Source organism: Hakea prostrata, chromosome 8, assembly GCF_041222555.1.
Source record: "Hakea prostrata isolate BN-2017 chromosome 8, UWA_Hpros_2, whole genome shotgun sequence".
Classification (NCBI taxonomy): Eukaryota; Viridiplantae; Streptophyta; class Magnoliopsida; order Proteales; family Proteaceae; genus Hakea; species Hakea prostrata.
The window spans coordinates 53516959-53540529 of record NC_142607.1 but is presented as its reverse complement, the minus strand read 5'-3'; the positions used below and the strand labels follow the sequence as shown (position 1 = coordinate 53540529).

At 37.8% G+C, this 23571-nt stretch overlaps 1 protein-coding gene across 7 annotated transcripts; it reads left to right on the top strand.

Moving 5' to 3' along the window:
• The first annotated feature begins 254 nt into the window (after nt 1–254).
• LOC149008620 (uncharacterized) lies at nt 255–23084 on the top strand. 7 transcript variants are annotated; one of them, XM_089166492.1, is made up of 9 exons: nt 255–493; nt 13246–13318; nt 18254–19632; nt 19720–20406; nt 20505–20588; nt 20725–20800; nt 21028–21344; nt 21459–21788; nt 21962–22226. In XM_089166492.1, the coding sequence occupies exons 3-8, from the start codon at nt 18289–18291 to the stop codon at nt 21669–21671; spliced, it is 2721 nt and encodes a 906-aa protein (XP_089022618.1). In that variant the 5' UTR covers nt 255–493; nt 13246–13318; nt 18254–18288; the 3' UTR covers nt 21672–21788; nt 21962–22226. The 7 variants fall into 7 exon arrangements, with proteins under 7 accessions (XP_089022618.1, XP_089022619.1, XP_089022617.1 ...); XM_089166493.1 differs by lacking the exon at nt 13246–13318 and adding an exon at nt 9166–9275; XM_089166491.1 differs by lacking the exon at nt 13246–13318 and adding an exon at nt 5929–6066.
• Nucleotides 23085–23571: the final 487 nt, after the last annotated feature.

The window sequence follows — 23571 nt, the reverse complement described above, 5'->3', positions numbered from 1 at the left end:
CTACTTTATGATTAAAAAGCACAGAGACCCCAAAATTAGATTTTCATTAGATATATTTGTTACTGAAAATCTTTTCGACACTGTTTATTATAGGAATATTTTTAAAAATAAACATTGATTTATAGTGGAAGTAACATTTTATTTTATTTTATTATTATTTTTTTTTTTAGAGGAGAGGGAATGATTGGGCATTTTATCGCGTAACCACAAGTGTATTTCTGAGAGCAAACCCTACGATACGCCGGTCGCGAGGTACGCTACGTCGCATTCCAATCGTATCTTTACGATTAAGATTATCTGATGATGGAGTACGCGGGTCATACTTCGCACTTCGTTTACTGTAATAAAACCAAAATTTATTTTTCGCATTTGTTTTGTAAGAAGATGATCGAAATGCAAGGACACAACCGAAGAGAATTCCCAGGAGATGCAGGGCGATGAGAACCGGGATTTGATAGTCTTTCCAAAGAATTCTCGTCCGAAACCATTGCAGGTATGGTTAGTACAATCAACAAGTATTTACACTTCCAACTTCACTCTTCTTTTAACAGCTGAAATCTTGAGGAATCATTAGATCCAGCTTCTGTTTTCTGCTCTTTCTTCGTCGAGCTTGGTTAATATTAGGTGACAATTTTGTAGGATGTAGCAGATCAATTAGGAGTTTCTACATGAATCCGTTGTTTGATTTTGGTGAGCAGGGTTCTGCTATGGTGAGGTTAGTTTTGTCATAGTTGGGGTTCCTTGTGCGCAGAAATTTGTTTTGGGATTTAGGGTTTCTCCACTAATTTGTGCAACTGGTAATTATACTCGCGTTGTTGTTCAGACTTCGTCTTACGACAGCTTTTTACTTTTCGATTTCCTGAATGGAATTTTGTCCACCAGGAAGTGTTTTAAGCATGGGGAAAGGGATTTGGCTGGTACAGCTGTCTCCCTGAGCTTGAATTATGTGAGAGGGGAAAGATCCCCCCCCCCCCCCCCCCCCCCCAAATGAAAGGAGTGGTATGTGAAGCATTAAGTGCTTTAGTGCCCTTTTATTTAAATCTTATAATCTGTTGCTTAGATATTTTCAGATGTTTGTTAAAGACGTAGGTACTTGGTATGTTGCCCATGATTCATTAGCACATTGATTTCTAGTATGTATGATCTATAGCATTCAATCGATGATATATATATTAAGAAGGTAGGCAAGGCACCTGGCCTTGATGAGACCCCTACAGGAGTGTTGTAGAGCTTAGATTCTCGGTGAGCCATATGGATACCATATATACTTCCGAGATGAAAAATTGAGGCAGCCATACCTTACTTTGGTCAAAGATTCTCAGTTTTGAACACAAAGCGAGACAACTCTTACTTCAAAGGCAAATGGGCTTTAAGAAGATGAAATGAGATCCAGATAACATCGATGAACACATTGACTCGATTCCTGCAAGAGATCTTTGGGGTCATAGCAATCCAATCCCCATCCCCCTCCGTGTCTCTCCCCCAGACAAACAACCTTCCAGTACACAAAGTCACAAACACGCACAAAAAGCACGAAACATTTTCAGTTCCCAAGGGCATGGTAATCTTGAATGCATTCCAAAGATAAACCTTGTTTCAATCAAAGAAATCCAAATTAAAGTTGAGACTTGCTCGGAATCAGAAAGACATTGAGCTTCCCTTTTTCATGGGAATATGCATGGTTAAGAAGTTCCAATGTTTTATCACCACCAACCTAATACGCAAAAGAGTCATTCCAGCAATAAGATAAACAAGCTAAATTATCATAGAATTAGATACATGACTATCACAATAAGTAGAAAGAAAAATAGAACTACTTCTCAATGTATGTCTTTAAAAAAAAAAAACAGATTAGAATTAATATCATCAGTGAGACATAATAAAATGATCTATTCTTTGAACCAGACTTCTGATTCTCTGTTGAACTGTTCCACGAGCCACCTTTTTTCCACCCAATATAATCATCTCTTTAGAATTCTAATTTTTTATGTAAGTTAGTAGAAGGATACCCTAAGACTCATTAAGCTAATTAACTGAACAACTAATCCTGGTAGGAGATACAATGGTATAACTACTCAACAGAATTAATAAGAGTTCACATATGAGTATGTTCACAGTTAGAAGTCCTGATGAATTTGATCTTCCATTGATTGGGTGCATGTGTGCAACCCCACTTTTTCTTTTTTTTTCCCCCTCCTTTTTTTGTTTTTTTGTTTTTTTTTTGGGGGGGGGGGGGAGGAGCTAAAGAATCACCTATATGAAACTATGAAAAGGTGTCTTCCAGATATTGGAATGGATTATTTTGCAGTGTCTGGTAAGAAGAAATTAAAAGTGTTTTACAATTGACACCCAAATTAGAAGGGTGTTCAAAAAGGGGGAAACTGCAGAAGCTGAAGTTGTAATAGCAACCCCAATTGACTTGGATGATTTGAATAGGAGGCAGGAAGCTAGTAAATAAATTTGTGGCTTTAGACTTCTCTCAAACATCGTGAGATCTTAATAGCAACATTGCAATTGTGAAGATGTTGCCTACGCCCCCTCCAATGCGATGCGATGCGATGACAATGATGTTAAGAAAACAGAGTAGAAAATAGAACTTATCACTGCTGAACTCAGAATGAAAAAGATGTACAAAGCTATGCTTTTTGAACTAAAAAACTGAAGCTGAAAAGTAGTTTTTATGTACTCCTAAACAACCCAGATTACTCTCTAAAAAGCAGCAACAACAACCCAGATGACTTCCTAAAAACCAGCAACACTATCTAATGACTCCCTACAACTCAGGTCTCTAGATGATCCTTTCTTATTTGAATCAAGTCAAAACCACATCTAGCAGTTCCTAAAAATTATGGTCTTCAATGGACCTTTTCAATAGCAGCATATTGCATCTCAACTCTTCCCCTCAGCGCCAACCCTTTGTTCAATACACCTAGCAGCTCTCTAAACCTTGAAAACTTGTTGTAACACAGTGCTTTAGTTAGTATATCTGCTACCTGATCGTCTATTCTAACTGGCACCATCTTCTGGACTTTCTCCCTTAAGAAATGGTGTTGCACTTCAACATGTTTTGTTCTAGCATGAAACACAGGATTTCCTGCAAGTTTAATTTAATTGCACTTTCACTATCACAGTATTGACTAACTGGATAGTCCACAAATTGATGAAGTTCTTCTAGTAGCCTTACAAGCCATGTGCTTTCTTGTGCAGCCATTGCTGCTGCCCTATACTCAGCTTCTGTTGTTGATAGAGACACAGTTGGTTGTCTTTTGCTGCACCATGAGACTACTCTCGTACCAAGGCTAAAGATATAATATGTTGTGGATCTCCTTGTAGATTGATCTCTAGCATAATCAGCATCACATAATCCACTAAACTTACTGCCACCTTCCTTTTTATACAGTAACCAAAATCAATGGTACCTTGTATATATTTTAATATTTGTCGAGTTGCTTCAAGGTGGGACTTCTTTGGAGCTTGCATGAATCTGCTGACTACACCAACTGCTTGAGCAATATTAGGCCTAGTTAGTATCAAATATATAAGACTTCCAACCAACTTCCTATGTTTTGTTGGACCCTTGATATCTTCCTCCTCATCGTCTATGCAAAGTTTGGCATTAACTTCCATTGGAGTTGCACAAATATTGCTCTCAAACATCGCAAATCGAACAAGTAAATCTTTTGCATATTTTTGTTGATATAGAAATATCCCTTCGTCGCTTGCTAAAGCTTAAGCTCAAGCTTGAGAAAGTCATGTAGCCCCCTAAGTTTCTTCATGTGGAACCGCACTCCTAGATTGACATGAATTGTGGCTATTTCTTCCTTATCATCACTTGTTATAATTAAATCATCAACATATATCAGCACAATAGAGATCTGTCCATTTGTGAATTTCACAAATAAGCTAGAATCTGCAGAAGTCATCGAGTACCCAGGAGCTTGAAGAAATCCTACAATTTTTCCAAACCAAGCTCTTGGTGCTTGTTTTAGTCCATAAAGGGCTTTTTCAACTTACATACATAATGTGGGTGTGTTGTACTTTCAAACCTTTGAGGTTGCTCCATAAAGATTTCTTGATCCAGTTCACTATTTGAAAAAACATTCTTTATATCTAGTTGCCATAGCTTCCAATTTGAACTTGTAGCAAGTGCACTAAGAACTCAAACTATTGTGATTTTAGCCACATGATCAAACGTTTCATCATAGTCATACCCATACTGTTGAGAAAAACTTCGAGCTACTAGCCGTGCCTTGTACCTTTCTATATCACCATTAGCTTTTGTCTTGATCTTATAGATCCATTTACATGAAATAGGCTTTACACCAGATGGTGGTGCCACGAGTTCCCACGTCTCATTCAGCCTTAATGCAGCCATTTCTTCCTCCATTGCTGTCCTCCACTATTTTCTATCATGTACATCTTCAAATGAAGTTGGTTTTGCATCTCTTGTTGCTACCATGAATGCTGATGCCACATTCAAATTTGCATTACATTGGATTTGGTTTTGGCATACGCTTAGACCTCCGTAGTCCTTCATCTTCATTATCTCCTTCTTGAGGGCTGCTAGGTTGATATGATCTGGATTCAATTTCCTCATCATTGTTGCTGACATCTTCATGAGTAGATATAGGTTTTGTGAAAACATTTGTTTCTTCTTAAGCCTCAACCGCAAGTGGTTCATCTTCTGGTGCAGTGGGTTGGTTGGATGACCACCACGAAGCTGACTCATCAAAAACCACATTTCTTGATACATATGCTCATCAAGTATTAGGATCAATGCACCCCAGCCCTTTCTTTCTTGATTATATTCTGTGAATATGCATCTGATAGCTTTCTTGTCATATTTGTTATGAAACTGATCAGGCACAAACACATAACAAACTGTACCAAAGACTCGAAAATGATTTACGCTTGGTTTATGATTGAACAAATTTTCATATGGTGAAATCAGCCCAACTCTTGGTTGAGGTAGCTGATTTGTGACATAAACAGCAGTGCTCATACACTCTGCCCAAAATTTAGTTGGGACATTCTTATAATGCAACATTCTCCTAACAGCCTTGGCAAGGTGGCGATTCTTTCTTTCAGCCACCCGTTTTGTTGAGGTGTATTGGGGCAAGTAAGCTGCCTAGAAATTCTATATTTATGCAAATATGATGAGAACTTAGTAGAAGTTTTTTCACCTCCATTGTCTGATCTCAAGCATTTTATTTTACTCTTGAGATCAGCTTCTACTTTATTATGGAATTTTACAAATGTTTGAAACACTTCTGACTTTTCTCTAATAAAGTATGCCCAAACAAACCTAGAGAAATCATCAATAAAGATTACCATATACGATTTACTTCTAGTGGATTTTGTTTTGATCCTTCCCAACACATCTAAGTGAACCAACTCCAAAGGCTTTGTTGCTTGAAATTTTGATTCAGCATAGGGTAGTTGATGTGCTTTAACATATTGACAACCTAAGCATATTGTATTAGTACATACTTCTAGATTTGGGAGTCCTCTTTTCAGCTTCCTTTGCATCATGACCTGGAGTTTGGTGAAGCTTACATGAGCAAGCCTTGCATGCCAAAGATTGGTTGTTTCATGGTTTCCAGTTCTATCAACATATGCTTCTTGAGCTGTCATGACATAAACAAATCACACCTCTTCTCTTGCATATAAGGATCACCTAAAATTTGCACATTTTCATATACCTTCACATCATTTGGTCCAAACACAACATACCCTCCAAATTTGGTTAGTTGGGAGACTGAGAGTAAATTTTTCTTCATTTCAAGAACATGATACACATCTTTGAGTACAAGTCCTTCATTACATGAAGTAGGATATGAGTTATTGAAAGTTTGGCATTGTTTGCAGTGACAATTACCCTTTTTCCTTTGTAATTAACTTTGCTCATAAATTTTCTTTCATTGCCAGTCAAATGGTTTGAGCAGCTAGAGTCAATGATTCACTTTTTGGAGTATGCTGAACTTTGTACCTTACTTGCTTTTGCCAAGCCACTATTAACCTCTTCATCAACTGCTGAGAGTGCTACAACAAACTTTGATTCATCAGGTTTTAATTCAGGGAGTAAGAGTTCTTCCCATTCTTGATCCTCCGACTTGCACATACTTGGTTCATCTTCAACAATAGAGAAGAATGCTCCCCATTCATCTTCGCTATCATCACTAGAGTTAGAAATATTTGAAACAACATTGTTACCTTCTTCCTTGGTGAGCAACATTCCCCGGAAAGATGACCACATTTGCCACAGTTGTAGCAAGTCACTTTACTTTTGAAATTGAATTATTGTTTTTCCATCTCTCGACCTTTCGAAGCTTCCCCATTTGAGAACTTCCTTGACTTTGATTGTTTGTGGTCCTTGATTTATTCCATTGTCTAGCAAAACAGTACTTGATTCATTCATGGAAGAAAATTCGATCGAAATTGTCGAAATGTCTGCATTTAAAAAAAACGAAACGAAATTCCAATTATTTCGGAAAAGTGTCAAATTTCGACCGAAATTTCGAGATTTCGACCATTTTGGAGGTTTTGACTGAAATTTTGGCTATTTTGACCATTTCAACCGAAATTTCAAACATTTCAACATTCCAACTTGTTTTTCCTTAGTTTTTGTTGATTTCTATCCCTTTTTCACCTAATTTCCACAACTCCTTTGCCTTCAAACACCTCTTTTGCTCATTTTTTTTTGCCTCAAAACACCTCCTAAGCCACAATAGCTACAAAAAACTCCGGCAACAATGGAATGTGAAGCATAAGCCATACCCAAAAGTTCCAAACTTCCCCTTTTTTTTTATTTTTGTTTTGTTCATGCTTTAAATGATCTTGTATTGCCTTGAAATTAATATATGTTTAGTCTAGGACTATGATCTATGATTGTGTTTTGTTACTTATCTTTTTATTATTTGCTACCATTTTTTCATTTTCTGATTTTAATAATTATTTTCTAAAATTATGTATTTTTATTTTATGTATATATGATATATAGGCTCAACTTAATATATGTGAGACACCATCACTTGATCTAGTCGATCATTTTATTTTGTTGACTTATTGTATATGTAACCATTATACCAAACAATTCATGTATGCTGATGATTCTATGTCTGTATGCAATACAGTTTGAACTTGTCGGAACCAGTCATTTGTTAGTATACTTGAATGATAAATTTTCAATGGTTTTTTTTTTTTGGCAAAATACTAGTTCCATTGTGTTTATTATGCTTGAAATAGGTAGTATGCAGCAAGAATCCAAATCATTTTGAGTCCATATGAGGCCCGAAATTGAAGTTTCAATTTCCAGAAAAAAGTGTCAGTTTCGAAACATCGAAATTTCGGCCTTCTGCAAAGTTGAAATTCTTGTTTCAATCAAATTTTCTTCCTTGGATTCATTATCCTTGACGGACAATTCAGACATTTGTTTGGCCAAACTCTCTTGATTTGCAAGAAGACTTTCTAGCTCAAACAAACTTGGTTGAGTAGGCCACCCTTGGATAGCAGTTATGAAACCATTGTACTCTTGGTTCAAACTACGGATAATGATCCGTCGTTGCCGAGCCTCTGAGATTTTTGATTCCTCGTTAATTTGAGAGATCTCCTTACACAACATCTTAACCTTCATAAAGTAGTTTGAGATAGTCAGATTACCATAACTTATTGATCCAATCTCATTCTCCAACATTTGTAGTTAAGCTCCATTCTGTTTTGAAAATAGAGTTGCAAAAGCATCCCATGCCTCCTTAGGAGTTGTTGCATCACGGATGTAATCCAGTAGATCCTTATGTGTGGAAGCCTTGAGCACAAACAAGGCTTTTCCAGCCTTAATCTTCCACTTTCGGGTTGCTTCAACAACATCAGGCCCACCACTTGGTGGTTTGGTGTCTGCTCCATTCATGACTTCCCCCAGGTCTTGCCCTTGGAGATACGGCTCCACACATGATTTCCAATCATAGTAGTTGACGTGAGTCAGCTTCTCAATTGCACCAACAAAGTTGGAAACCTCCATTCTCAATTGAATCAAATAGCCTCTTTCAAACAAGTAAATGCCAACAGCCAAGCAACCGGGCTCAGATACCAAATTGTTAGGAAAACAGAGTAGAAAATAGAACTTCTCACTGCTGAACCCTGAATAACAAAGACGTTTACAAAGCTATGCTTTTTGAACTTAAAAACTGAAACTGAAAAGCAGTTTTTATGGACTATTAAATAACCCAGATGACTCCCTAAAAACTAGCAACAACCACCCAGATGACTTCCTAAAAACCAGCAACACTATCTAACGAACTCCCTACAACTCTGACCCTTTCTTCTTTGGACCAAGTCAAAACCACATCTAGCAGTTCCTAAAATTCTGGTCTTCAATGGATCTACTCAATAGCGCATATGGTTGGCAATGCATCTCGACAACTGATCACCACCTAAGTGAATTCTCTTATCCTTCCTTGGAGACACCATTATTCAACTCTTCTAATCAAGATTCTTCTATCAATAATGGGATTATACTCTTCAAAAGGAACTTTTTGGAGGTATTCTGAAAATTGACTTTCTTCCTCATAGAAGTCGAAAAGGATGGATTTGGCTAAAATTTTGTAGTAGCCGTTCATAAATTTAGCCTTGGTAGCTCCTTTTTTTTTTTTTGTGGGGGGGGGGGGTTGCATGTAACAGATTTTAAGTATTATTACTCTTTCTCGTATTGAACTTTTCAAGTAGGCACACACACAACGACAAGCCTTTTTATAACAAAGACACCAGCCTACTCAAGAAAGCAAGTTGATGCCAAAATTTTCTTTTGGTGTGTGTGTGAAGTTCATGCAATCTAAACCACTAACAAACAAATCATTCAGAACTAGCCAAGGAATGGAAAAAAAGGGTTAGCCCAAGAAGGAAAGGGTAGCTTGTTTTCTTATGTTTAGCTAGCCCCTAAGCTTTTCTATGCTGATGCTCACACTTGTGAACCTTCAGTTGCAACACTGTGATTAATAATTTAATGGTTTAGTCAAGTATGGGAAAAGTAAAGGTTTACTTCACAAATTTATCTGTTACTCATAACATATCTAAGATCTGTTTAATTCTAACCTCCTATGACAATTCTCATGATTTTTTTCTTGCATAATGTCATCTTCATCCACCGTTGAAGTTTGTTTCCATACACAGGAGCTGCATTATGCGGTGGCATTATTGTGGCTGGTCTTGCATAGCGCTATCTGGAAAGCCAAACCAAGATGAACTAAAACCAAACAAAGCTTCTGTTCTGATAGCAGTTGGTAGGGCTTCATTTAGTAATTTAGGATAAACCTTTGATTTTACTTTATATTGTTAGCTAGTGTCCTGAAGTAGCTTCTTGTTTGAGTTGTGGAGTTGCAGCTGGAGGTCTCTTTCTTTCTATTTATACATAAGCTTCCCAATGATGGATAGACATATTTAATTGAATGAGACTATAGATTGTTCCTCACAGGTTGTGAGTGATGCGTGTTATTTCCCTATTTTCTCTCTCTCTCTCCCCCCCCCCCCCCCCAACAAAAAAAAAAAAAAAAAAACAAAAAAACCCCCTTCCCTCCTCTTTTTCTTAGTTACTGTGCTTCCACCTGTTCTATCCTTGATCAATTATTTCTTCTTTGTGCATCATCACTTCCTTAATCCTAGGATCTCAGCTACTGTCGATGCTCTGTTCTAATGATACCAACATTACTCTATATTGGGATTGATCTTCCTCGCCCTTCATTTTTCTTCTTTATATCTTGAGTGTCAACATTCCTACCCCAGGCAATATTAATGTTTGATTTTCCCCTTCTACAAACACTTCTATTAAGAGAACCAAATCTGAAATCTCAGCTGATGACAGTCTTACAACCAAGCCCAATTTCAGAAACTTCCCATCATTTTTTTGGGCTTCAAATTTGATTGTTTGATGGATTGATATATTATAATTCAAGGGGCCATGAATCCCGTTATGCTAGTTTCATGCAGGATGGTTTTGTTGGATGTAAATGAATATTGAGGGGAAATCCCTTAGTGATAGAGCACTGTAGTTCAGTGTGCTGGGCAGAACCATATAGTCGACTAGGCAGCGATTTACCCCCATTCAGTGATAATCATTTTTCTATATTCTCCGTTAAAATTGAAACTTTAGATTGAATCAATCTTGTGTGAGAGAGAATTGCATCTCAGAAGCTGACCAATTCTTGTCTTTCACCCAATGGAGAGGTTAGATAACCTTTCTACTTTTTCTTTTTAGCCATAATTACAACTAGTGAGCTGGGTTGTAATCTTATTTTACTTCTCTTTGAAATCCACCCCTAATTCTGATTTCAGAAAATACAATCTTAGAATTCCACGTACAGTTTAGTCCTTCATGTGATGATTACGTACTCAAAGGCCTGGACTGTTCTGAAAATTAGAAAACTGCCACTACACATAATCTATATATCACTCTTTGGGTAGTTGTCAAGGTGTCACTTAGGTAATGGATAGGCATCAAAGCAGATTTGCCTAGATTGGGGCCTTGCTAATTCCCCTCTCAACTGCCTTGACAACCGTGTTCTTGTTGGACCATCAGGGTTTCAAGTGGAAAACTTTAGTTATGTTGACCAATAGTGAGGTCATTCAGCAGTTCAACTTTTAAGTGGAGGTCAAATGACAAACCTTGCTCTTCTCATAGAAAGGTAATCCTTTTAATGATTTCTAAATTCTAATAACACTTTGCATGGAATTGTTGATACCTGTGACACAATGGCTACTTCCTTTTATATTATGATATCATCCCTATAAGCTTCCATTGATAGACAACTCCTTTGCATAAAGGAAAGGGTCCAAGTCAATCTAAAGATTCTTTCAAATGTCATTCCACAGTTCTTAGCTCACACTGCACAACCGCCAACTACTACATTTTATATCACCATATGTTATAGGCCAACCTTTTGACAACATTCCTAATGGAGCTGAAAGAGGAGCCAAATTGGATGTCCTTGTATTCTACGTGAAAACAGAATCTGGAACAGTATCTTGATTCTTGACTGGACTCAGCCTGGAAATTTGTTCCAACAGTATATAGCAACAGAGGCCAAGAAGCTTTATTTTCTGAAGCCAAATCAAAGCATACAACTTATGTTGCTAGATTCAGCACCAGTAGCAAAATCGAACTCTGAGACATAGGACTGGCCAACACTTGGGCCGAAGGTTTTGAATTCTGAAATCTCATCATTATAATTCTGCTTCATGGAGATTTTGAAGCATATTCATGTCTGTGAAGCCAATTTTTATCCATTCACACTTGTGACTGACTTTCATGAATTTCATCTCCCTAGGATCTGCGATGCCCTGGATGTCATTATGCCTGCTTCTTTGACTTCAGTGAAATCGCTGACCTTCAATCGCTTCTTTGACGTGTGCTCCTGCCTTCCTGGCAAATTGGAAACCAGTTTCAAAGCGGGATCCAACGGCCACCCTTTCTTTGAACCTTGTCAATGATTGAACTTAAAGATATGAACTGAGTGCCATTTGATGAACCTCCTCCCCCTCCCCTCGGCCCGCCAAACCCCCCCCCCCCCAAAAAAAAAAAAAAAAAAAAGGAGTAAAAAGGAAAGCACAAAAAATACTAAATAAATAAACCAAAAAAAGGAGGAGAAACATTGTATATTTTTGAATATATTGAAATGCTTGCTTAGAAGTCATTGACGTAACACTTTTTTGAGTAATCCCAGATGAGTTTATGTCATTAAATCTGAAATTGTATTTGTATAAAAAACTAGTTAGCCTTTTCTCTTAGAAATTTGGTTAGGGTAGAAACTATTGGCCTCATATCATTGTTTGGATTGTTCGGCTATTGCATTCTGTGACGTTTCTGTTACTTCGAAAGGGTGAAGACTGAAGAACTGCAGACAATTTTTTCAACATGACAACTACTGAGGGTATTCCTTGTTCCCACGGGCTCGAACACTTCCCCACTCTTCATCCTCTTTCAATGAGATTTGATGGAACAAATTATTTGATCTGGTCTCGATCTGCTTACTTGACTATTGTCGGAAGAGGATTTGTTGAACACATTACGGGTGCCACTTTCAAACCTACTACCATAGGTGTTTTATAGGATAAATGGATCTTGAATGATTATTTTATTATGTCATTTCTTTTGAATTCCATGAACCCAAATATTGCCTGTGGATATCTATTACTTGACACTGCAGTCCAAATCTAGAAGGCTATTACTAAAACATATGGACAGTTGGGGAATGATGCCCAGATTTATGAGCTCAAAAAAAAGCTTCATGAGACTATCCAAAAGGAACTGACTGTGGTCCACTATTATGTTGAGTTGTGATCTCTTTGGCAGGAGTTGGATCATTATGGTGATTATCACCCTACTAATCCAGATGATGTGGCTACTTATAGGAAACACCTTGATAAGATTTGAGTATATGACTTCCTGACAGGTTTGAACGTGGAGTACGATCAGATCATAGTACAAGTATTAAGTCGTTCTCCCTTTCCTACACTTGAACAGTCTTATACCCTTGTTCAGTGTGAGGAAAGCCGTCGTTTCGCCATGCTTCATGCTCCTATTGTGGAGAAATCCGTTTTACAGTCTATTAGCACTAAATTTAATTTAGCAAAGGAGATTGTCAAGTGTGAACACTGTCACAAATCATATCATACCAAGGCCAATTGTTGGAAGCTACATGGGAAGCTTGCTGATTTTGAGCAAAAAAAGAGCACAAAGAAGATGAAAACCAAAAGTTCATATTTCTGAGATAGTTTCAACAACACCCTCTAAAGACGTTGGTTTTTCACAGGAGGAGTTAGCTACTCTGCAACGTATTCTACAGTCTTCTATTGCCGGTACAGCCTCTACCACTGCTACTTCCTATACCAACTCCTACATTGCTACTTCAGGTAAAACTTTTACAGGCTTCCAAGTTTCTTTAGTTTTTACTCCTTGGATCATTGATACAGGAGCCACGGATCATATGACAGGTTTATCCTCATTTTTCTTACAATATCCTCCAACTTCTGGAAATGATAAAGTTTGAATTGCTGATGGCTCCTATTCTTCCATTGGAAGCTGAAGCAAAGTGCTGAGGCTGAGTGGAAAAAATGACCATTCAACATTCTCCATCACTTTCTTTGTCTAAAGTTTTACATGTTCCCTCTTTCTCTACTAATTTGCTCTTTATTAGTAGTCTTATAAATGACTTGAATTGTAAAGTGACATTTTTTCCATCTTACTGTGTCTTCCAGGATCTGGTCACGGGGAAGGAGATTGGACGTGGTAAACTAGACAATGAACTTTATCTGTTAGAGCCAATTGGAGGTTCTACTTTTGCTCTGACTGCATCTCCTAATCAAGTCCATTCGGTCATATCAGACCTTCATCAGTGGCACCGTAGACTCGGTCACCCCCTCTAGGAATTCTTAAGAGAATATTTCCTGATTTAGTTTCTTCTTGTAAAACGGATGATTTTTTTTGTGAAGCCTGCATTTTTGCAAAGCAGACTCATTCTACTTATTTACCGTCTCTTCATAATAGAAAATCTATTCCTTTTGTGCTAATACATACTGATGTTTGGGGCCCCTGCTGACGAGTGTCTAGTACTACTGGCCATAAGTATTTTGTTACTTTTATTGATTGTCATTTTCGTTTTACATGGATTTATCTTTTAAAACAAAAAAAATGAGGTTTTTCGATGGTTTTGTGATTTTCATAATATGATTCAAACTCAATTCAATGCCACTGTGAAGATCTTTCGCAGTGACAATGGCACAGAGTATATTGATGGTGAATTTCAAAAATATCTCTCTGACTCTGGCATAATACACCAAACCAGTTGTGTTGATGCTGCTGCCCAAAATGGCGTTGCCGAAAGGAAGAATCATCATCTTTTAGAAATAGCTTGTTCAATTCTGATTGCTATGAATGTCTCTGATCAATATTGGAGTGATGCTATACTCATTGCTTCTTACCTTATGAATATGATGCCTAGTAGGATATTTGATTTTAAATGTCCTAATGAGATTCTCCAGGGAGCCTTCTCTTTTGTTATTCCCCCAAAGATTTTTGGATGTGTGTGTTATATTAGAATTACAGCCCACCAGAGTAAGCTAGCTCCACGTGGTCTACGATGCATATTTCTGGGGTATTCTGCTACTCAGAAATGGTACAAATGTTATCATCCTCCTTCTAGAAAAACCATTGTATCCATGGTTACAATTTTTAATGAGTCTTGCCCTTACTATACACCTCTCCAGGGGGAGAGTCCCAGAGGAGAGGTGTTCTTTCCAACTCTAGATCTTCTGATCACACACCAACACAACTTAAGAGTTCAAGAAGAGTTTTTTGACCAAGGGGAGACTTCGGCCAGTATATCTGAGGACTCTAATCCTCCCCCTTCGTTTTCTGAACCATGTGAAGAATCTAGCTAGGAGGAGATTACTCCTGTGAGGCACATTGTTAAGGTCTTTCAAAACCAGATTGACCAGAATAAGGAGGTGCAGATTTATCAAAGGAAGAATTACAACCGGCTAAAACAGGTGGAGAAAGGTGACACGTTACCACTTTAGTCTCCTGCTTCAAAATCAGATTCTATTGTTCCCCTTGAGGTATCTTCTTTTGATCTTCCTATTGCTATGAGAAAATGAGTCAGATCTTGTATTCAGCATCCCATAGCTAAATATGTCTCTTATGACTCTTTGTTTGACTCTTACCGTGCTTTTAAATCCTCTCTATCATCTATATTTGTTCCTAAAAGTTGGCAGGAAGCCTATGCTAATAAGAAATGGAAGGCAACTATGATAGAGGAAATGCAGGCAATGAAGAAAAATGATACTTGGGAGCTGGTTACACTTCCTCTAGGAAAAAAACCAGTGGGCTGCAAATGGGTGTTTGTGATTAAACAAAACATGGATGGATCAGTCAACAGGTTTAAGGCAAGACTAGTTGCAAAGGGGTTTATGCAGACCTATGGGATTGATTATCAGGAGACTTTTGCCCTTGTCGCGAAACTGAACATTGTCAGAGTCCTATTGTCTGTAGTTGTGAACAAAGACTGGAATCTGCACCAACTAGACGCAAATAATGCCTTTTTACATGGGGAGTTAGAAGAAGAAGTCTATATGGAAATCCCACATGGTTTCTCCGATGACAAAATTTCAGGGAAGTTTGTCGATTGAAGAAGTCAATTTATGGGTTAAAACAGTCTCCCAGATGCTGGTTTGGACGCCTCCTGAAGACAATGATTTTTATTGGGTATAAGTAAAGGAATGCTGATCATACACTATTTGTCAAGAAGTTAGTTACTAACATCACACTTCTCATTGTTTATGTGGACGATATTGTCATCATAGGGAATGATGGTGAAGAAATTCAAAGGTTGAAGAATTTTCTTGGCAGAGAGTTCGAGATTAAAGATCTAGGGAAATTACAGTACTTCTTAGGGATTGAGGTGGTTCGATCAAAGAATGGTATATTCCTATCCCAAAGAAAGTATGTCCTAGACTTATTATCAAAAGTGGGAATGTTGGGGTGTAAAGCAGTTGATACCCTTGTTAAAGCTAGAGCTAAACTTAAGGAAAAAGAGCGAGAACCAGTGGACAAAGGAAGATACCAAAGGCTGATAGGGAAGCTTATTTACTTATCCCACACTAGGCCAGACATCACTTATGCCGTGGGGATAGTAAGTCAGTTCATGCATGATCCATATTTAGCTCATATGAAGGCTGCTACCAGAATATTGCAGTATTTGAAGGGAACTCCTAGAAAAGAAAAACTTTTGTCATCCACTGATAATTTAAGAGTGGAAGCATACACTAATGCAGACTGGGCTGGATCTCCTGATAGGAAGTAAATTTCAGGTTATTGTACCTTGTTGGAGGTAATCTAGGTACTTGGAGAAGTAAGAAACAAAATGTGGTAGCTTTATCCAATACAAAAGCTGAATATAAAACTATGGTTCGTAGAGTTTGTGAGCTACTATGGTTGAAAGGCTTGCTAGAAGATATTGGAGTCCAAGTTCCAAACCCTATGATGCTATATTGTGACAACAAGGCTGCCATTAGTATTGCTAATAATCCTGTGCAACATGATCGAACTAAGCACATTAAAATTGATAGGTTTTTTGTCAAAGGAAAACTGGAACAAGGGCTCATTTGCATGCCTTTTGTGAGGTCTGGAGACCAAGTAGCAGATATTTTCACCTAAGGGTTTGAAGGAAGGAGATTTCCTTCCTATTTTAGGCAAGTTATGCATGACTAATATCTATGCTTCAACTTGAGGGGGAGTGTGGGATGAGTCCTACTATGAGTTCAACTCTATTAGAGTTTTTGTTTATGTAAAATTCTATTACCCAAGTAGGGGTATGTATGTAATAGTATTATCTCCAAGTTTTTATAAATAAAGGGCTTGTGATCACACAGATCAATTAAGCCATTCTACCAATACCGTATTTATCAACAGAGTGCCATTTGATGAGCCTCCTCCCCTCCCCTCGCCCCACCAACCCCCCCCCCCCAAAAAAAAAAAAAAAAGAGGAGTAAAAAGGAAAGCACAAAACATACTAAATAAATAAACCAAAAAAAGGAGGAGAAACATTGTATATTTTTGAATATATTGAAATGCTTGCTTAGAAGTCATTGATGTAACACTTTTTTGAGTAATCCCAGATGAGTTTATGTCATTAAATCTGAAATTGTATTTGTATAAAAAACTAGTTAGCTTTTCTCTTAGAAATTTGGTTAGGATAGAAACTATTGGCCCCTATTGGAGCTTTTTGGTGTAGTAGTAACATAGAAAAAACTTTGCAACTTGTATTCGTGAAGAAATTTTGGCACATTAAACATGAATTATATGGTTTATATTTGAGATCCCTTCTTTTTTCCCTTGTTTTTATTATTCTTTTGGTGGTTCACTAATGAAGACTAGCAGAAGATATATAGAAGAGAATATTTATTATAGGTTCTTGTATTTTGTAGTTTGGCTGTTGGTGCTTGTGAAACCACATCCAAAATGTTATGTTTTTACCTTCTGCTTTTTTTGTTTGTTCTGCTGGTTTTCTTGGACCTCTTTTAGCTTCCAAATGTATAGCTGAAATATCTTGTTCCTGTAAAGAAGCTGTAACCCTAGCTAGTGTGGAGGAAACAATTCTTAGCTTTGGATGTTATCCAAATCATCCGACATTCTTACCATACCCCTAACGGGCCTGACCATTAGGGTTGATTTCATGAGTCTTCAATAGTTTCACGCATTCTTTTGAGTCATGTGTCTCAATCTTTTCTTGCCTTTTCAACCATCTCCAGCAATAGCCTTCCCACCTGCTTACAGAATTGACTTCAACCAAGCACTTTTTTGCTGCTGCTATGAGTCATCTCTGTTCTGCATTCCTGTCATTTGACTAAAAACTCCCTTTTCATTCCATGGCCTATAGGGGTACTCCTACCTTTAGAATTTGTGTTCCCCCCCCCCCCCCCCCCCCCCACAAAAAATTTTTTTTTAAAAAAAAAAAAATAAAGAGAAAGAAGGTTTAGTGTTCATTCTAGCATCCTTATGTATGCTAAAGCTCATTCTCTCAAATGTCTAACCTATTAATGCCTAATTACTCAAGTCTTTTAGTTTATTTGTTGTGCAATATCACTACTATTCATTTCCCCATTCCATTCGATCTGTGTATCAGTTTCTAATGGTTGAGAACTGCACTTTTTTCAAAAAATCAGTATCTTTATTCTTTGGGTATGTTTGTTCAGATAGGCTTACTTGGTGAATTCATTCTGTCGTAAAGCAACTTCTATCTTGGATATGTGGAAGTTGGGTTTCTTTCTGCACTTTCCTGTCACATGTTAAAGTCAAAAATTTATGGCAAAAATCATTTTGGAAAATGGTTCCCTAGTGGGGTTTGCTGCTGAAACAGAGAATATTCCAGGGGAGAAAAGGAAAGAAAAAGAAGGGGGGGATGTCTGGAAATCCAACATTGACTTATCTTGACAAGGGGCATGTTTTTTTCATTTTGATTTCTCAACATTTTATATGAAATGCCAGTGGATTTCTGATCAGCTTGACAATTATGAAAGTCAAAGGACTGCAGTTGTTTCAATTCTCCTTGCGGGTTTGTTGATATGAAAGAAAATGATCTGTTATTCTGTTGCTTTTGGTGCCAAACAATAATATGAAGACATGGAATGCTTTAAATATGTTTAAGAGCTCTATATGTCCTTCCACTTTTGTTATACCTCTAACTGAGTGTGTTCTCAATAAAACCAGAGAAGTGTAAAAGCTGATAGGGTGCAAGGTGCTGGATGCTTGAAGAGATGGCCCCACTGCGCTCCACAGGACTCATTGACCCTGGGTGGGAGCATGGTGTCGCCCAAGATGAGAGAAAGAAGAAAGTCCAATGCAATTATTGTGGGAAAGTGGTTAGTGGTGGAATATACAGATTAAAGCAACATTTGGCCAGAATTTCTGGGGAAGTTGCATACTGCAGGAAGGTCCCAGAAGAAGTATGCCAGAAAATGAAGGAAAATTTGCAGGGATGTCGGTGTATCAAAAAACAAAGGCAAACTGATGATGAAGAACAATTGTTCTTGGATTTTCACTCTAACGATGATGAGGATGATGAGGAAGAGCCTCTTGGTTATAAAGGGAAACGCAAACGAGCAATGGATGACAAAAATTTGGTAATTTGTTTGGCTCCCCTTCGGTCATTAGGATATGTTGACCCAGGTTGGGAACATGGTGTTGCTCAAGATGGGAGGAAAAAGAAGGTAAAATGCAATTACTGTGAAAAAATAGTTAGTGGAGGTATAAATCGTTTTAAACAACATCTTGCAAGGATCCCAGGGGAAGTTGCATATTGTAAAAAGGCTCCAGAAGATGTGTATCTCAAAATGAAGGAGAACATGAAATGGCACCGGACTGGCAGGAGACAGCGCCGTTCTGAAGCTAAAGAAATTTCAGCTTTCTATATGCCTTCAGATAATGATGATGAAGAGGAAGAGCAGGAGAAGGATCTTCTACATGATATTAGTTTGGAGAACCAGGTAATTGATGATAACATTTTGAGCAAAGACATGAGAAGTAGACTGATGGAGACGTCCCCTGACGATGATGTCGGTGGTTCTGAACGACAGCTGAAGAGATCCAGATTGGATTCTGTCAAATCACCAAAAAATCGTGGCCGGCCCTATAAACAGGTGAAGTCAAAGACAGTGACAGATAAAAAAACTCGTAAGGAGGTGGTATCTGCAATATGCAAGTTCTTTTATCATGCAGCAATTCCTTTGAATGCAGCAAGTTCCCCATACTTCCATAAGATGCTGGAGTTAGTTGGTCAATATGGTGAAGGGCTGAAAGGCCCTTCTAGCCGGTTGATCTCTGGTCGATTTCTTCAGGATGAGATTGCATCAAATAAAGAATATTTCATGGAATTGAAAGCATCATGGTCAACTACTGGTTGTACTGTTATGGCAGATAGTTGGAAAGATGCCCATGGAAGGACAATTGTCAATCTTTTGGTTTCATGTCCCCGTGGTGTGTACTTTGTTTCTTCTGTTGATGCAACAGATATATTGGAAGATGCTTCCAGCCTTTTCAATTTGTTGGACAAAGTGGTGGAAGAGATTGGTGAAGAAAATGTGGTGCAGGTACTCCACTACTCATTCATTTTTGGTTGTTTCCAACTTTACTCAAATAAAAGCCTTCTTAACTATGCCCCATTAACTTCTATTTAGGTAATCACTGAGAACACTGCCAGTTATAAGGCTGCTGGGAAGATGCTGGAGGAGAAGAGGGGGAACTTATTCTGGACACCATGTGCTGCCTATTGTATTGATCAGATGCTAGAAGATTTTACAAAGATAAAGTGGGTAGGGGAGTGCATGGACAGAGGGAAAAAAATTACAAAATTCATTTACAACCGAACTTGGTTATTAAATCTTATGAAAAAAGAATTTACTGAAGGCCGGGATCTTCTCAATTCAGCAGTTACAAAGTTTGCTACGAGTTTTATAACTTTACAAAGCTTGTTGGACAATAGGATAGGTCTCAAGAGGATGTTCGAATCTAACAAATGGCTTTCATCTCAGTTTGCCCAATTGGATGAGGGAAAGGAAGTGGAAAAAATTGTATTAAATCCTACCTTTTGGAAGAAGATGCAGTACGTTAGAAAATCTGTCAAGCCAATTTTGCAAGTTCTTCAAAAAGTGGATAGTGATGAAGGCCTTTCAATGCCTTCTATATATAATGATATGTATAGAGCTAAGCTAGCAGTGAAAGCCATTCATGGTGATGATGTACGGAAATATGGACCATTCTGGGCTGTCATAGATAATCATTGGAACTCTGTGTTTCATCATCCTCTCTATGTGGCAGCCTACTTCCTCAATCCATCATATCGTTACTGTCCTGATTTTTTAGCGGTACGAGGAATTCTGTTTTGTCACTGCTTGCCACACTATAATTTTCTCTCTCCTGTTTGAAATCTATATAAGATTTTTGCTTTCCTATTTGACTGTAGCACCCTGAGGTAATGCGTGGACTAAATGAATGTATCGTTCGACTAGAGCCAGAAAATGGAAGGAGGATTTGTGCATCCATGCAGGTATTGATGATTCAGTTATCAATGTTAGTGACAAATACTTGAGCTTTTTTTTTTTTTTCTTCTTCCTCTGTTTACTTGTTAATAGCGGGCGCTGTTTTCAAATTTTTTATTTTGTTAATGGCGGATGCTGTTTCAGATTTCTGATTTTGTTTCTGCAAAAGCTGATTTTGGAACTGAGTTGGCCATAAGTACAAGGGCAGAGCTTGACCCAGGTAACTATTAGAATGCCAAAATATTTCTTTAAATCCTTTCATGGAGCTTATCTTTCAACTGTGTCCGGATGTTACTTCTTTATGAAGAAACTTAGATTAACTGGTTTGCGAATGTATGTACTGATTGCATGTTTATGTGCGTGCATTTTTGTTGGTTTTTCTTTTTCATTTGCATTTTACATCTTCTAGTGATAATAACAAATTCCTGTTGTTGATTATTTCCTTAGCTGCTTGGTGGCAACAACATGGGATAAATTGCTTGGAACTACAACGAATAGCCATTCGCATATTAAGCCAAACATGCTCTTCATTTGGGTGTGAGCATAATTGGAGTGTTTATGATCAGATTCATAGCAAGAGACGCAACTGCCTGGCTCAGAAAAGATTGAATGACCTTATTTATGTTCATTACAACTTGCGACTTAGGGAACGCCAATGTAGAAGAAAACATGATGATGCACTCTCCCTTGACAATGTTCTGCTAGAAAGCCTACTAGATGACTGGATAGTGGAGACAGAGACACAAGCTCCACAGGAAGATGAGGTTCTTTTTGCACCTTTTTTTCAGCCCAGGGGATTTTCTAATTGAGCAATAATTTCGGATTCTGCTTTCAGTTACGACAAACTTGACTGAAGTCCCTAGATCTTTTGGTTGCAGGAAATTCTTTATAATGAGGTGAAAATGGAGGCTGATGACAACGAGGTCGACGAGAATGAAGATGTAAATGCTGAGGAAATCAGTGGTGCATTGGACATGGGGACGTTGGTGGATGTAGTAGTTGAACATGTGGGAGTCAACCCTGCAACCATGCTTGCTGCTACTGATGATGATAATGATCTTGATTTTCTTGACGATGATTTTACCGATTAATTGATTTGTGTTACCCATGTCACACATGGGTGAAGTAGTGAATTTGAAGAATGATTACTGCAGTTGAATAGATATGACGCGGCATTGCTTTTGAGGTTTCCCAAGAGCAGTTCTGATGTAAGTTGTGTAATTTATTAATAGTTGAATATTTTTGGGAAAGGGAAAATTACATGATTAGCTATATGTAGGTTTTCTTTACAAAATTAGCCACCTAATGTTGGTTCAGTGGAAAACCTAGAGTAGCAAGCTCCCAGATTAACTAATCTTAGTCTGGCTTTAACATTTTTCAGCTTATGATTGCTACTGATCTCTCTGATGGTACCGGGCAATAATCTCTCAGGTAAGCTTTGTTGTGATCCTCCACATGATAGGTCCTGTATATTTTTTTTAATTCTGATATCTGACACTTCTTATTATTCCATTCCTCCCTATAAATATTGGGTCGATTGTTGAATTTCTGTACAACTTTCTTATCTAGTTGCCTTTCTGGATTAATAATCAAAAGTTAGATTTTCTCTCTTGTTTCCGCTTCATTGAGGCTTCCATGAGTTTTATCTTCAGCTGTAGGAGAGCGGCCAATCTGGTGAGCTTCCAATCCGAAGACAAGAAAATCAAAAATATTCTTGGGGTATTAAACAATAAAAAACGGATGTTCTTGTAGTGACCTACTATTAAAAGGTAGAGACGGATGTAGATTTTTTTTTCCTGGGAATTGGTAGGTTCATATTAAGGGATGGAGATTATTACGTATACCATAAAATGCATTGAAATGCTGACTTCTTCGCTAAAAAATGTCGGTTATTATCATCGATTGAACAACCTTTCAATGGTAGACAGATGTAGATTGATTCAGTTGTGGTTTATAGTTTGGTAAATTCTTCTATTCAATAATACCTTTGCTTTTATACCTGGTGATGAATTGAAAGTTTTTCTCAATGTGAATTGGACTCTGTTCCTCATTTTCGTGTTCACCGAAGGGTCTTCATGCATCCAGGACTAGGAAGGTAAATCTAGGTTTTTCAGTCACGGGAAGCAATCCACTTTTTGTTTTCTTACACAAAGTAATCCTAATCACACGGGTAACGAGCACTCATCGTACTTGCAACAGCACATCCTGTCCAAAGAATGCAAAATGCATCCAAAAAAACTACAAATTGTTTTCCACAAAGACACAGGACCAACTGCTAACATCCAAGACAAGTTCCAAGTTTTCTGAGACCCAAGAGTAGAAAGAGCCAAAGCGTTAAAGTTTGAAGTGGGGATGCTTCAACAGATGATGAAGACTGCCCCAAACAAAGAATGAAGTATAGCCACAAAAACTGGAGGACATGAGACTTTAAACTAGTAGTGAAAACAGTATATCATAGTTAAGGCGCTAAAAAGGTTTGTATACTAATTTCTATGGTGTCGGAGGGAAAAAAAAGAATCTGAGCAAAGCTGGAAACTAAACGCTTGGATAAGAGTTAAAATCCAAGTGGCCAACTTAAACTAGGGTTTCTTGCTCCGCACAAATAATCATTAAGAAAACAAAGAAACTTTCAAGATCACAAAACCCTAGTTTGAGCTCATCATATCTCAGCGTTCACCACATCTTGGGCAACAACAAATGTCATTTAGGTATGGCAGGAATGAAATACAACAGACCCTTGCTAGTAGGTTTATCATGTATTATCTTCCAGTCACAAGCACGCGTTTTCCTTCCCAGGGGAAGATACACCGATATTATACAATTAGAAGACTAAATAAGCATCAACAATATTCCCTGAACAACCCAAGATTAAACTTAAAAAAGAAATGCTCCATAGCCTGAACAGTATCCACAGAACATCATGCTATCCAAATGATTTAAAGAAGCGCCACGTGAAAAAAATTAACATCATTCACTAACCAAATATCTTTT